We start from the raw sequence: 16,861 nt of genomic DNA, 5'->3' as shown, positions 1-16,861 counted from the left end.
TGTCGTTGGATTTCTTTGCGATTCTAGTGTCGCAGCGACTTGCGAGTTGCACTGTGACCCCATTCAGTTCAATGCCTGCAGTAACACACAGCGATTCTTGGTCGCGCTATGGGTATCGGGCTAAGATCGCCGCGTATCGGACACGTTACACTACATCATAGCTTCCATTATAAACAGAAGCCATGGCGTCCGCTGTGTGCTGGATCGGTCGCAGCATTACGGTTACTGTTATTACCAGAAGCCCTAAGGCCTCTTTCACACTACCGTTTTCTTTTTCCGTTTTGCGGGCCACTTTTTGCGTTCCGTATACGGAACTATTCATTTCAATGGTTCCGCAAAATAACGGAAAGTACTCTGTATGCATTCCGTTTCCGTTGAAAGATAGAACATGTCCTATTATTGCCCGCAAATCACGTTCCGTGGCTCCATTCAAGTCAATGGGTCCGCAAAAAAAACGGAACACATACGGAAATGCATCCGTATGTCTTCCATATCCGTTTCTGCGGAATCATATATTGAAAATGTTATGCCCAGCCCAATTTTTTCTATGTAATTACTGTATAGTGTATATGGCATACGGAGAAACGCAACGGAAACAGAAACACAACGGAAACAAAAACGGACCGCAAAACACTGAAATAGCCATACGGTAGTGTGAAAGAGGCTTAATGCACATGAGAGCAGAGCCTTGGGCTTCGTTCACATCTCCGTCACAGACTGATGGACACCATGGCGGAAAGAGAGGAAAACCGGACATAGAATAGAACTCGGCTACTGAAATCCTGGAGCCCGCGATGTAGAAGACGAGCCACACGGGAGAGACGAGGGATAGAGCTATCACGCCTTCAGTCCAGAATTCTGGCTTCAAAAAGTCACAGAATATGACTATTTGCACCCGATTGCGCAAAGATTTTACAACTTTTAGCATTTTTACGCCCCTCGCTCCAGTTTTGATACATGGATAGAAAAGTGGCCGCCACGGTCAGCTGTGTTAATGAGCTTCACGCCAGATTTATCATTGAGACTTTTTTTAAAAAGTCGCAATCTCGCTCCAGCAAGACGCGGAGCAGGAAAACTGGGGGAGCTTCTCTACACAGAAGCGTTAGGTTTAGGGCTCATGCACACGACGCATGTATTTTGTGGTCTGCAAAAAAAAAAAATTATGACATCCGTGTTGCATCTATTTTTTTTTTTTTAAGGAGCCATTGTAACAATGCCTGTCCTTGTCCACAAAACGGACACAGAGAAATTTCCGTTTTTTTTTCAAGCCCCCTTGAAGTGAATGGTTCTGCATACAGACCTGTAAAAAAAAAAAAAAAAAAAAAATGGAACAGAAACTGAAAAAAAATAACCGTTTGTGTGCATGAGCCCCTCCTCAGGATAACACAAATTTATAAAAAAATGTGAGACATTCGATAAATGTGGCATAACGTCCTCCAACGCAGACTCGAGCAAAACTGACTCCAAATATTCTCCTTATGATAAATTCCCCCACAATTTTCAAAACCAGTTTGCTGCGTTCTCACTGGTCCCAGTTGCTCGTGTGAATCCATTCATCTCTGGGGATGACGCTCCGTACATGACTTTATTCATGATTTTCTACGTAGACGCTCTACCGCAGGTGATACAGGGGTCAGTCGCCTCGTGGACAACCTGCGGTGAATATACTAAACCATTCCCATTACTGCAGTGAGCCCTGTAACTACAGTAAAGTCTACATCCCCATACACGGCATCCACAATTTACTGGAGATGATCACATGTTATATTGAAATGTATCCACCTCCTGCACAACGTCAAACCCAATCAGGATCTACCGCAAAGCGGACCGTTCATCCTGATCCTCCTGGTTCATAATTAGAATATCAGGAATATCACGCAGGACATTGACAGGGACACGTCTGCCATAACTCAATTAGTGGCACCACTGTGGAATGAGACACTGTGTGCCTTATGCCTCCCTTTCTCCATGGAGAATACTTTACGGCCCTCCGCGTTGACAATGATTCATTACTAATTACTACCACGACCTGCCTTGGCCAAATTAAGACAGTCCCCCATTCAGTCCCAATAAACAGATGCTATTCATTGGCAGGCACAGGTTAGGAGCGGTCCATGGAGTTAATACAAGGGGCGTTATGTGCTACCTGCAATCCCCCCATTAATTGGCGTGCACCCCGCACCCTTTCTTATTCCCCGTTACGTTTCATTTTTTAAACGAAATGTACTAATAAAACGGAAAGTGACAAAAATTCCACAAATAGCACAAGAAACCCGACTCCGACAGTTACATTTTATTATAAAACAAACAGGGTTAATTGGCCAATTACCCTCCGCCATCGGAAAACAGGACGAGAATTTCTCCCCTGATCTTACGTCAGCGTTGACCAAAATGGGGCATGCGAGGCGGCGGGTGCAATTTACGGGCATGATTTCAGGCTGGACAACAATGGCAGCACTATGGCCCCCAGTTACCCAGCTATCAGGGGTCCTTCAGTGTCAGCAGCCGGCTGCTCGTGGATCAATCCGAATGACAAAGTAAGGCCTCCTGCACACGGCCGTTGTGCGGTCCCCAATGCACGGGCAACATCCGTGGTCTGTCCGCACTGGAAAAAAATATGATATGTCCTATTTATTTGTGGTTGCAGAACAACGGAAAGAAACGCCACGGAAGCGCTCCGTAGTGCTGCCGGTGTTCCGTTCCATGACTCCGTAACGCATCTCTGGAATTGTGGACTCATTCAAGTGATGAGTGGTGCCTAAGGCCTCATGTACACAATCGTATTTTTGGGTTGCGTCTGATCAGTTTTTTTCTTTTTTGTCAACCGTGCGCTGTCCATATCCATGTGGCCGTTCCACGAATTCTAAAACGTGTCCTATTCTTGTCCATTTTGCAAACCAAACTAGGCATTTCTTTGATAGGGGTTGCATACCCGGGTATCCGTTTTTTGAGGATCCGTGGACCACTAAGTACGTACAGTTGTGTGCATGTGGCCTAAAAGCCGAAGATCAAACTCCATGTTGCAACTAAGGCTGGCCAGAGGTCAGGGCCCACAGGCAGGCTCGGACTGGCCCACAGGGGTACAGGTGAATCCCCTAGTGGGCCCCTGAGCAAGGTGGGCCCCTAGTCTCCCACCCCCTATATACATATATTCAACGTGCAGCACCTCAACCAGCCGATGTTCATATACAAGTCTTGACAATAGATTATTAGAGAAACTCCCCAGTTTATTATTATTGACACGATCAGAGATGAGATGACTTCTAGGTAGAGAGGAAAGCCACCAGTGTCCTCTTCTACCCAGGATCTACCTTCTCAAAGTTGCTGCGACAACCTCCATATTCAGTCATCTGGTAGCATCTTGCTGCTGTGTGAGAAGGTAATATTTGAATGTATCCGTACGGTGGGCCCCCAAAATAGATTTTACTGGTGGGCCCTAGACAGCCCAGTCCGATACTGCCCACAGGGTTAGGACAATCCTGGAGTTATCTCTGGAGGCTTTCATGGATTTTAGAAAGGAACGATCCAAAAACGGAGGCATCGACAACTAAAGCTGGGGGGACAAGAACCAGCAAGCCTTTAAACGATAACCCTGCCAAAGCAAGGGTAGGGGGCTAGTAGTCCCTGCCTAGCAAACACAGACCACCTGCCCCGATAGGGGCGACCTCGTCAGGAACCTGTCCCTACTTGGGGCCTATTACCTAAAAAGGTCCCTCACTAATGTCCCAACATGCCATGTTTCGTCCCGAGAAAAGGGACTCATCAGGGGTGAAGAGGATCAGTAAAGAATATAGTCAAATAAGGACAAAAAATGCAAAATGAAATATGCCCAAATGGACCAAGATTGGATCTCCATGGTTTATAAATTAGAGAACCAAAATGAAAGCCGCTTCCCAATGGAAGCGAGGAGTATTGGGAGCATAAGGTGATGGGTCGCCCCAATCGGAGCGGGTGCTCTGTGTTTGCTAGGCAGGGCCCCCTACCCTTGCTTTGGCAGGGTTATCGGTTTAGGGCTCGCTAGTTCTTGTCCCCCCAGCTTTATCACGAGCTCCGGCTGCCCCGATTCCATCGTTACCACGCTGAAGGACGGGCACCCGGCAGATGTAAACCACAATTTGAATTCCTGGGTCTGGTAAGATCTCTCCATTTATTATCCAGGTGCATATGAGATTATTACGTATATTTTTTTATATATCCTTCTCTCACCTTATTATTTGAGAACGTTTTGCATTTTCTCCATTTTTATTCTTAACAAGTAAAAGTTACACTTTATTGTAACAATGTCCAGGTCTTCCTGAGATATTTTGTCAAAACTACAACTCCCAGCATGCCCTGACAGCCCGTGGCTTGTATTTTTGCAATAGCTGGAGACCACTGCTCTACACCAATGTCCAACCACTTACAGAAGGAGGAACATCCTTCAGTGAAAGTTGTGCTCTTGAGACACCAACGTATTCCATATCTTCCAAGCAAATCCTATGGGGGACATTTATCAAATCTGGTATAAAATTTGCGCTCGGTTTGCGACTTTTGGTGAAATTTTGTGACATTTGATGAGCTTTGCCACTTTCAAAAGTGGTGTGAAAAGTTGGTCAGGATTACATCTCCTTGACGATGTGCAACTTTTTAAAAAGTTGCGCAAAAAAAAAAAAACCCACCTCCACCCCAGGCAAAACCTTGGCCTACTTTCACCAACAGTGGAGAAACCACATCACACTTGTGCCAAATTTAATAAAACCGAGCGCCATCTCTATCGTTTTGGCACAAGTGCGCAAAGCAACGCCCGTCTAAAAAAATAGCCTTAGGCCCCTTGCAGACGAGCGTGTCCGGATTAGGTCCGGATGCATCCCGGTGCATTGCGGCAAGCCCGCGCGAGTAGGTACGCAATTGCAGTCAGGTTTGACTGTGATTGCGTTCCATTGTTCAGTTTTTATTGCGCGGGTGTAATGCGTTTTGCACGCGCGTGATACAAAACTGACTGTGGTACCCAGACCCGAACTTCTTCACAGAAGTTCAGGTTTGGGTTCAAGGTTGTGTAGATTGTATTATTTTCCCTTATGACATGGTTATAATGGAAAATAATAGTATTCTGAATACAGAATACATAGTACAATAGCGCTGGAGGGGTTAAATTTTTTTTAAAATATTTAACTCACTTTAATCCACTTGATCGCGCAGCCGGCATCTCTTCTGTTTTCTTTTGTGAGGAATAGGACCTTTGATGACGTCACTACGCTCATCACATGATCCATCACCATGGTAAAAGATCATGTGACGGACCATGTGATGACCGGAGTGACGTCACCACAGGTCCTTTTCCTGTGCACAGCAAAGAAGAAGACAGAAGAGATGGCGGCTGCGCGAGCAAGTGGATCAAGGCGAGTTAAATTATTTTTTTTAACCCCTCCAGCGCTATTGTACTATGCATTCTGTATTCAGAATGCTTTTATTTTCCCTTATAACCATGTTGTAAGGGAAAATAATACAATCTACACAACACCGATCCCAAACCCGAACTTCTGTGAAGAAGTTCGGGTTTGGGTACCAAACATGCCGATTTTTCTCACACGCGTGCAAAATGCATTATGCACAAAACGCATTACGCATGTTCCTGCAACGCACCCGCACCTTTTCCCGCAACGCCCGTGTGAACCCAGCCTAAAGGGGTTCTCTGGGATATTAATATGAATGACATATCCTCAGGATAGGTCATCAATATCAGACACCCCGGAACCAATCAGCTGTATGAGGAGAAGGCTTTGCCATAGACAGCAGCAGGAAGAGAGAAGGGAGACGGCACGCGAGCGCGGTGCGCGCCTGCCCTTCATACAGCTGATCGGCGGGGGATCCCGGGTGTTTGATATTAATGACCTATTCTGAAGAGAGGTAATCAATATTAAAAGCCCAGAGAACACATCTGCAAGGATGGGGGGGGCTCTACATGCACAGCACATATCACGTACCGATGCGCGGCGCAGGAGCAGGCACTTTCCGCGCCGACACATAGGACAAGGCTGACTTGTAAGTCACAACAAGCACAATCTCAGCGCACGACGTCTCTGCGGAAGGACATGATTTTATTCCAACCAAGACCACACATAAGGAATGTTCTTCAGCGCTAGAACCGACTGCGGGGTAATGGCTCAGACTCGGGTCGTATTAGAAGTCATGGCCCAGAGCAGAAGACGCTCTTCACATCTCACAGGAGCTGCTGACCCAGAAGAGAGGTCTCCAGGAGGACACGTTTTCTCGGCAATGTCTCGTGCAGTTTTTTTATGATGTCTTTATATGCACTACATAATAAAGGTTTTTGTATTTTTTTTTTTAAAAATTTATAGAAATTTCATGCTCTACAGATTTATAAAAGGGGCGGTCGGGTTTAGGAAGCCCGTTTATATATCACCGAGGAGCTAATTCTTTCTTAAAGGGGTTGTGTCAAGTTTTAAAGAAGCTTTAGCAGGCATCCTCAAACTGCGGCCCTCCAGCTGTTGTAAAACTACAACTCCCACAATGCCCTGCTGTAGGCTGATAACTGTAGACTGTTCGGGCATGCTGGGAGTTGTAGCTTTGCAACAGCTGGAGGGCCGCAGATTGAGGATGCCTGCTTTAAAGTCTCCTGTTTGATGGGGGTTCGAGAGCATTGGGGTCCTGTTCTCCTGGTCCATTGACCTCTATGGGAGGGCCGACTGGGGTCCTATATAGAATGAATAGAGCAGCAGTGGGCCTGCCACTCCATGCATTCAGGGGACCGCCATTCTTGTGACCCGTGGCGATCCCAGCGGTCGGACCCCCACAGAACAAATGGTTATTCACTATCCTGTGGATAAGGGAGAACTTTAGAACTGAGCACCGCAACCTCTTTAATAAAAAAGGGGTCTTCGATTCAGAGTGGGCTCATGCACACGACCGTATGTATTTTGCGATTTTCGCAAAACACGGATCTGCAAAAAAATACGGATGACGTCCATGTGCATTCTGTATTTTGCAGAACGGAACAGCTGGCCCCTAATAGAACAGTCCTATCCTTATCCATAATGCGGGCAATAATAGGACACGTTCTATTTTTTTGCAGAACGGAAATACGGAAACGGAATGCACACTGAGTAATTTCCGTTTTTTTTGCAGGCCCATTGAAGTGCATGGTTCCGCATACGGGCCGTAAAAAAACCCCGGAATGGGCACGGAAACAAAATACGTCAGTGTGCATGAGCCCTTAGGCTGCTTTCACACTTGCGTTGTTGTTTTCCGGTATTGAGATCCGGCAGAGGATCTCGATACCGGAAAAAAAAAAATACGTTTCCGTTTAGTCCTCATACATTCTGAATGGAAAGAGATACGTTCTGGATGCATCAGGATGTCTTCTGTTCCGGCAGCATTCCGTTTTATGATCGGACACAGTTTTGTGTCTGGTCATAAAAACGGAAAAAAAAAACGGATCCGGCACTAAAAACAATGAAGTCAATAGTGACGGATCAATTTTTTTTTTTTTTTAGGAGCCTAAAAAACCGATTCATCAACTATTGACTATTAATGTATTTAGTGACGGGTCTGTTTTTTTCCGTTTTGATTTTACACAACCGCATCCTAACGGAACTGATGCCTCCTGATGTGCAAAATCAAGACGGATCCGTTAATTCCGGTATTGAGATCCTCTTCCTCTAACAGCACAAGCGTGAAAGTAGCCTAAGCCAGAGAAGACAGTGGCTACAAAGAGCATCCGTCTCCATGGATGACCCCGCACACCCTTCAATTACATGGACATCCCACTGATTTCCATGCTAACAGTGCCATACTCTGTTTCCCCCGTGGAGGCGCTATAGGGAAACTGAACACATAATTCAGGGCGCTCTCACAGATCACAGGCGATCGGTGGAGGTCCCGGCAGCAGGACACCCTGTGTGCATGGGGATTGTCAAAACCAGACGACTGCCGAGAAGTATTACCGCAGCGCCACGGTTTACATGCAAACGCAGCCTCCGCAAAGCACGAACACACGTCTGAGCACAAGACATCTTTTCCAGATGGTCTGGCAATGGGAACGCAGGAAATTTCAACGTGCGCTGCTATCTAAACGATCTAAACATAGGCAGAGCATAAGGACTTGGACGGAGGTGAGGAATACCAATGCACTTGAAATAAGATAAGCCCCTTGTACTCCTCCGAGGTCCCGGCCACGCACTGTCCGTACAACGCCTGGCGGCTTTCACGCCTCGCAGCTCAGGACGAGCCGTGGTTCTCATTAAACCTCTCCATAGTTTTCATGGAATTCATCAAAAGTTTTACGCTTGTCACAAAAAAATAAAAAAGAGTCATTAAAGTGATTCCAAAGCGTGCAGCTCGAGGGGAGAAACGGAGACTTTTCCATGGAAGGGTAACGGAAACGCCTCTCGTATAACGCGAGAAAATAATCTGATTCACGTGGAGGGGAAACCATCAGGAGGTCGGACATTTCAGGCTTTTCCCTCCAATTTTAATTAATCGAGTTTGGAGATGAATAAGTTAATCCAAGAAAACGGAACTGGAGCCGATCAGATGAGTCTCACAGACACCGCGAACATTCCGCTGAGATCTATCTAAGGGCTCGTTCACACGACCGTTGGTGTCCCGTTCCCGTATTGAGGACCGCATTTGCGGATCCGCAATACACGAGCACTGTTGTGTTGTCATTCCGCATCACGGATGCAGACCCATTCATTTCAACGGAACGGAACACTACGGAGCGCTTTCTGGGGTTCCGTTCCGTGCCTCCGCACCGCAAAAGGATAGAACATGCTCTATCTTTTTGCGGAACGGAGGGATCTGAATGGGTCTGCGATCCCCATGCCCCTGCCCCATGGAAGGTGTCCGTGCATTGCGGACGGCAATTTGCGGTTCACAGCACGGGCACGGGACACCAACGGTCGTGTGAACGAGCCCCAATGCCTCTTTCACACGACCGTTTTTAGTTTTTTTTTCATTTACGGGTTGTTTTTTGCGTTCCGTATACGGCCCGTATATGGAACCATTCCATTTCCATATTTCCGTTCCGATTAAAGATAGAACATGTCCTATTATTGCCCGCAAAACACGTTCCGTGTCTTCATTCTAGTCAATGGGTCCGCAAAAAAACGGAACATATACGGAAATGCATCCGTATGTCTTCCGTATCTGTTCCGTTTTTGCGGATCCATCTATTGATCATTTTATGCCCAGCCCAATTTTTTCTATGTAATTACTGTATACTGTACATGGCATACGGAAAAACGGAACACAGAAACAGAAACACAATGGAAAGAAAAAAACAGAACAACGGATCCGTGAAAAAGGGATTGCAAAACACTGAAAAAGCCATACGGTCGTGTGAAAGAGGCCTAATAGATAGATACTATTTATTTTCTATCTCTTCCACAGTTCCTCTTCCATGATGTTACTTGCCATATACAATAACATTTCTTTGTATGACATCACTGGGACCTGTTCGGCCTCATTCACACGGTTTCCATGATAAGTGGTTCACCCGTGATGATGTCCATGACAGATCCGTGTTTGGTCCGTGTGTCCGTTTTTTTGCCCTCTGTGTGTCATCCGTATTTCACAGACACTGCTAGGCCAAACATTTCTTTTCAGATCATTTCTTCACAAAGATCCTTGAAAACCACGGACCAAACAAAGACGGCATCGGTGTACGTGGTTTTCACGGACCCACAGATTATGGCCTCATGCATACGACCGTTGTTTTGGTCAGCATCCGAGCCGCAGTATTTGCGGCTCGGATGCGGACCCAATGGGGCCGCAAAAGATGCGGACAGCACTCCGTGTGCTTTCCGCATCTGTTGCTCTGTAAAAAAAAGAAAAAAAATGACCTGTCCTATTCTTGTCCGTTTTGCGGACAAGAATAGGCAGTTATATTAATGGCTGTCCGGGCCGTTCCGCAAATTGCGGAATGCACACGGACGCCATCCGTGTTTTGCGGATCCGCAATTTGTGGACCGCAAAACACACAACGGTCATGTACATGAGGCTATCATGAGGGATCCGTAATCTCAGCCATGGTGTCACCAAGGAGCCACTGTCTGTGGAAAACCACTGATATGAGGTACACACATGGAGGTCCATGGAGACCACGGATAGCCCACGGCTGTGATTCATTGACGTGTGAAAGACTCATTAGTCAGAGGGGTGGACCCCAATACAAGATCTGTAACATGACCCCCATCGTACTGATTGTTCAGGGGCATCTGGAGCTCCTCAGTCTCCAGCGCATCCCCTGCGGATAGACATGTTGGGTTATTGGGTCCCTAGAATGATATATGCATGGAATAGCCTTCCTGCAGAAGTGGCAGCTGCAAATACAGTGGAGGAGTTTAAGCATGCATGGGATAGGCAGAAGGCCATCCTTCATATAAGATAGGGCCAGGGGCTATCCATAGTATTCAGTATATTGGGCAGACTAGATGGGCCAAATGGTTCTTATCTGCCGACACATTCTAGGTTTCTATGTATGATGCTCAACTATAATAGAAGAAAACTCGAGGAAGGATTCTCGGATTCTAGGATTATCATTCTATAGGCGACGAGACGTTTTCTGTCCCCAGGGATCTACTATCACATGGACTTTCTGGGTTATCGGACACATAATGAAATGGTTTTCGCTGCGTGTCGGTAAAGCAGGGACCATTCGATATTTGGAGCAGTTAATCTGGGACACGCGGCTATTTCTGACAATGTCCTTGACATATCCGTGCGCACTTACATTCCGCTTCTTACCTTATGATGTTTCCGTCATTGCAGAAACTCGTCTCGAAGCGAAATACACTCGGCACTCAACGCTATGAACGAACGTCATTGAGCGCAGGTCCCAATATGGTCACTTCTACCGCCCCCTCGGATATGGGCAGCGCGATGCACAACTTGCGTGGCTCAAAATGTATTCCAATCCTACAAACTACCAAAAACTCATCTGACAAGTTGTCGACCACGTAAGCAACTGCGGGACCTGAAAAGGTCCTGACAACTATGTATGTACAACCCTTCGAGTGACTACAAGAAGACATAAAAAATAGATATTGTATTACTATTCTTTTATGCACTTATATGGCGCTACTATATTCCGCAGCACTTTACAGACATTGGCATCACCATTAGCAACCAACTGTCCCCAATGGGGCTCACAATCTAAGGTCCCTATCCGTATGTCTTTGGAGTGTGCGAGGAAACCGGAGAACCTGGTGGAAACCGGAGAACCTGGAGGAAACCCACGCAAACACAGGGAGAACATACAAACTCCATGCAGATGTTGTCCATGGTCAGATTTGAACCCAAGACCCCAGTACTGCAAGGCACCAGTGCTAACCACCGAGCCACCAGTGCTAACCACTGAGCCATCCTCCTAGTGATAGGTCTTAACCCCCAGGGTGATTGTGAATGTTACATTGTTGCAAAGTGCATTTTTAGGAAGTATCAGCTTTTCTGCTATAAAAGGTCGACAGCCCAATTCATACAAGCAGATTTCATATACGCCATCTAATAAAGTATTCACAAGCACAGACTGTGCAGTTTCCACAAGGTTCGGAGAGGAAGCACGCCGTGGTAATGGCAAAGCATGACGAGACATTTTCTTACCAGGGCTATTAGAGGAGACGCAGAGACTGCACTTCCCATACTCTGCACCCAACGTCTACGTATAGCTCTGTACCTACGGATGTATCATACAAGTCCAAACAATAGAAAACAACATAAATAATCAGCATCTACGTCACATAAGCAGGCAGTAAATCTAGCTCCTTCTCATCCTAAACTGCACCCCCCCCCCCCCCACGTACGACTGTGAACCTATAACGCCTGGAGCCTTCTTACGTAACACGACCATTAGGCTATCTGCACACGCCGCGGATTACGCGCAGAAGAAAAACACACGGCGTAATACAGTGTATGAGATTTCACAAATGTCATGTGCACTTTGCTTTTTCGTTCAGTGTGGATTTTGGAAATCCTCAGCGTGTCACTTCTTTTGTGCGGATTTCACCCGTTTCATGGCAAAAGGTGAGATCTGCTGCCAAACCGCATTAAATTCGCATTCCAAAAACATCAAGTAACACATGCGGGTTTTGGTGCGGAAATGCACAGATTCTGTAAGGGTACTTTCACACTAGCGTCGCTGGATACGGCAATCTGTATGCAAACGGATACAATTTGTAGACGGATCCGGATGCGGATCCGTCTCACAAATGTATTGCAATACTGGTTGTCATCCGGAAAAACGGATCCGGTATTTATCTTTTTCACATTTTTTAAAGGTCTGTGCATGCGCAGACCACAAAACCGGATCCATTTGCCTGGAACACTTAATGCATTTCAATGTGCCGGATTCGGCGTTCCGGCAAGTGTTCCGGAATTTTGGACAGCATGCTGCGGTATTTTCTCAGTCTGAAAACCGTACAGTAACTGTACTGATGCATCCTGAATGGATTGCTCTCCATTCAGAATGCATTAGGATAAAACGTATCAGTTATTTTCCGGTATAGAGCCCCTAGGACGGAACTCAATACCAGAAAAGAAAAACGCTAGTGTGAAAGTAACCTAAGACAGCCCGCACCCCTGGGCGCCTTCACGCACTGCAAAATCAGTTCCGTTCACCTGAATGCGGTTGTATTGGTGACAAGCACGCTGATTTTTTTGCAAGCCCCATTCACGTGAAAGGAATAAATATCTGCAATAAAATCTGCCGCGCGTAAAGGCACCTTTAGGGTAGGGCTACGTGGCGACGTGTGTCGTGCGACAGTAAGCCATGCGATCAAAAGGGTACAACTACACTGCCACATGTGATGCGCGTCATTTCAAGTCGTGCAGCATTTTTTGTAATGATACACACATGATGTCGCACAAAAATCCAACTGTCGTGTCGCACCATTGACTATCATTATAGAAGATGTCACACAATTTTTCAGCGCCGTGAAGCCCTCGCCTTAGTGCATGTTCACATGGGGTTTCTTTGCCGTGGTTTTTGATGTAGATTCCACACTTAAAAAAACGCGCCTAAGGGCTTGTTCACACGACCGTGCTGTGTTTTTGCGGTCCGCAAATTGCGGATCCGCAAAACAAGGATGCCGCCCGTGTGCCTTCCGCAATTTGCGAAACGGAACAGGAGGCCCATTATAGAAATGCCTATTCTTGTCCATGCAAAACGGCCACGGAACTCGCATCTTTTGCGGCCACGTTGAAGTGAATGGGTCTGCACCTGAGCTGCAAAAAATGCGGCTCGGATGCGGACCAAAACCACGGTCGTGTGAACCAGCCCTAAAACGCATGAAAATCCTCTTTGTTGATTTCAATGGGAAAACAACTTATTAGATTACACACCGCTGTATTTTTCCGCGGCATTAAAAAAAACGTGTTTGTTCTTGGTGAGGATTCTGCATTGAATTCACATCCAAACCTCCAAATGAAATGGGCAGGATCAAAAATCACATCAAAAGCTGCATCCTAAAAACCACAAGGACTCCTGGAGCGGATTCCACATCAGTTACTTTTCAGCACACAAAAAAACTCTCCATGTGAACCTGCCCTAAGAGATCTAGCATACACAGCTCGACTACACATGCCTCTAGCAGGATCTGCAGAAGTTAAATGACTTTCACACTCGCGAAAAGCTGCAGGCAGCGTTTTGGTGTCCGTCTCCGAAGCGGAATGGTGACTGGACTGATGCATTCTGAGCGGATCCTTTTCCATTCGGAATGCATTAGAATGCAAACGGATCTGTTTTGGACCGCTTGTGAGAGCCCTGAACGGATCTAGCAAATGGAAAGCCAAAACGCCATTGTGGAAGTAGACTGAATATGTTTCAGTGCAACTTTTCCCAGTATTACATGAAACAACCATTTTCTCCTCTACGTCGAGACCGCATAAGGGTGCGCTACTGCGGAGGATTTTCTTGCATGTGTAGTTGAGCTGTATGTGCTAGAGAGCAGATCTCCTAGGATATGTTTTTTTTTGTGCATGAGATTTCTGCAACAAAATCTGCAGCGTGTGAATGCCCCCTAAGGCTGCGTTCACATCTCCGTCAGAGGTGATCCAGCATTAATGCCAAGTGTCGTCTGGACAAAAAAAACGTTGCATGTAGCGGTATCTGTCCGGCTGAATGCCGGCCGGATCCCATTATAGTCAATAGGGATCTGGCGGTGATCTGTTGAATCCGGCAATGAACGCGGGCCGGACATAAACACAGCCAAAGAAATTAAATAAAGTTAGCTACACACGCACAGCAGAACTTAGGTTTGCCCCGTGCAGCAGAGCTGAATTTGTAACATCGCTATGGGTCATCCATGAGTTGACACAGGACTGTTATCAAGAACACATTGGGATTCATGTCCCCACCCATCACTTGGTTAAACTTGATGGACTTACCGTAACTAAGTAACGCAAACTCAGCTTTGCTACACTAAAAAAAAAAAAGTATAGGGGGATGCTAGTCCAAAGCATATTGGTGATTAATGGGGAAGGCTAGGGGTATAGGGCAGTATTAACATGTTCTGTAAGAGCTCTGGGAAGTATTTCCAAAGTTACAGGACTGCTGCCAACGATTGCAAAATATGTAAAAAAAAAATATATAATTATAATAAAATAAATACTATGCAATATATAAATAATATAAAACTGACCATAAACAGCAATGCAACAACCCATACTAAAAATAAAATATAATAAGAAGCCATCAGGTCCTACTTACAGCCTCTCTGTGCTCCTTGGGATATTTTTTGGCACCGATTTAAGTCCCAACCCATGACAATCCACTGTAGTTCCGCTGCAGGAGCACAAGGCTGGGCATCCATTGGCACCTACTTGGCAGAAGCTGCTCCAAACCAGGAGCCACAAGGAGAAGCTAAAATATCCCCTTACAGCCATGAAGGTTTCCAGGGCTGAGCCCTTTAAATCATCAGAGTCCTGAGCAAAGGATCCAGGTAGCTTCCAAATTCCTTGGCAAATTCCAACTTGGAAGAGACAAAATAAAAAATAAAAATAGAAAAAACAAAACAAAACAATTCAAAAAGAAAGGAAACAATGTAACAAAACAAAAAAAATATTGCAACCTTCTGGTGCTACAAAGAGGCAGAAATCCCTCTCTCTCTCTCTCTCTCTCTCTCTTTCTCTCTCTCTCTTTCTTCTTTTTCTTTTCTTGCTCTCAGGCTGGAGGCAGAAGGCTGTGCTCAGCACAATGCAGGCAGCACCTTCTCACAGCATTGCCCTCCTGGCAGGAAGTGTCTCCGGAGCCGCTGAGCCTGGAGAGCCCTGTGCACAGTGAGCGGTATCTGCTGCTGTCTGAGCCTTGGTACCAGGAGGAAGGAGAGCCAGGGAAGGAGTACACACAGCAGTCATCCATCAACGGAGAGACACACAGATATCCCAGGCTGACTCCTCCCTGCTCCCTCCTCCATGTCTAGTGTGCAGGGCTTTACCCCCTACAGGACAGGCAGGGGAGGGGGCTCATTGACTAAACCCAGCCACTACAATGGCCGGCAGACACAGCTCCCAGCACTCAGCACAAATGGCAAACAGTGGAGCCCCAATACCCCAGGGGCTGCACAGAGGGGTCTCTGCCATGAAAGACACTTTGGGAGTTGAAACTTTTTTTTGTTTTGTTGGGAACTTGTAACCCCTGCTATTAAGTTGCATTGTTACACAGTTTGTTTGTTTTTATTGTGTTTCTCTGCACCTTTGCATTTTTTTTGCTGTGTGGCATTTAAAGCCGGCTCCAGATGTCTACGGAAAATAGGAGACGCTGAACGCTCAAGCGTTTGTTTGTTTTTTTTGCACATTAGATGGATTTTTTTTTTGTCTCTCTGGCTTCTTTTCTTGGCGTTTTTTTTTTCTCTATAGATGGAACATTTCCTAAGGCTATATTCACACGAAAGCAGTTTTCAGTACCATTGCAGACTAAGGGGCGATTCACATGGCGTTTTTTTTTTGTTTTTTTTTTCACTTGAATGGGTCCGCAAATCCGGACTACGGAGTGCTTCTGTGGTGTTCCGTTCCGTGCTTCCGTTCCGCAAAAAGATAGAACTTGTTCTATCTTTTTGCGGAACGGACGGATCCCGGACCCCATTCGAGTGAATGGGTCTGCGATCCGCATGCGGCTGCCCCATGGTCAGTGCCCATGCATTGCAGACCGCAATTTGCGGTCCACAGCACGGGAACAGAGCCCTTACGTTTGTGTGAATAAGCCCTAATACTGTCTACAAGTAGGGACTCATGCACACCACCATCTGTATCATCCGTATGCTAGCTGCAGTTTTTGCGGATAGTACAGTGCGGATAGTGCAGTGCAGACAGTACAGTGCGGATAGTACACTGTGGATAGTACTGAGCGCATAATACAGTGCGGATTGTACAGTGCAGATAGAACAGTGCGGATAGTACAAAGCAGACAGTACAGTGCAGTGTGGATAGTACAGTGCAGATAGCACAGTGCAGATAGTACAGGGCAGATAGTACAGTACAGTGCAGATAGCACAGTGCAGATAGTACAGTGCAGATAGCACAGTGCAGATAGTACAGTACAGTGCAAATAGTACAGTGCAGATAGTACAGTGCAGATAGTACAGTACAGAGCAGATAGTACAATGCGGATAGTACAGTGCAGATAGTACAATGCGGATAGTACAGTGCAGATAGTACAATGCAGACAGTACACCGTGGATAGCACAGTGCAGATAGTACAGTGCAGATAGTACAATGCGGATAGTACAGTGCAGATAGTACAATGCAGATAGTACAGTGCAGATAGTACAGTGCAGATAGTACAATGCAGATAGTACAATGCGGATAGTACAATGCAGATAGTACAGTGCAGATAGTACAGTGCAGATAGTACAATGCGGATAGTACA

General features: G+C 46.2%; 1 protein-coding gene across 1 annotated transcript in view; it reads right to left on the bottom strand.

The window, feature by feature from the left end:
* LOC122942270 (slit homolog 1 protein-like) overlaps nucleotides 1-15,329 on the bottom strand; it is a gene marked incomplete at its 3' end in the record, with an annotated part of 74,743 nt that extends 59,414 nt beyond the window's left edge. Inside the window, exon 1 of the mRNA XM_044299774.1 lies at nucleotides 14,705-15,329. Within this exon, the coding sequence (XP_044155709.1) occupies nucleotides 14,705-14,880 (176 nt within the window). The remainder of the gene's footprint in view (nucleotides 1-14,704) is intronic.
* Between the last annotated feature and the right edge of the window lie 1,532 nt (nucleotides 15,330-16,861).

The sequence above is a fragment of the Bufo gargarizans genome, chromosome 6 (genome assembly GCF_014858855.1).
Source record: "Bufo gargarizans isolate SCDJY-AF-19 chromosome 6, ASM1485885v1, whole genome shotgun sequence".
NCBI classification, from domain to species: Eukaryota; Metazoa; Chordata; class Amphibia; order Anura; family Bufonidae; genus Bufo; species Bufo gargarizans.
Note: the sequence above shows the minus strand (reverse complement) of the source record. Positions and strands in the feature narration are given on the sequence as shown.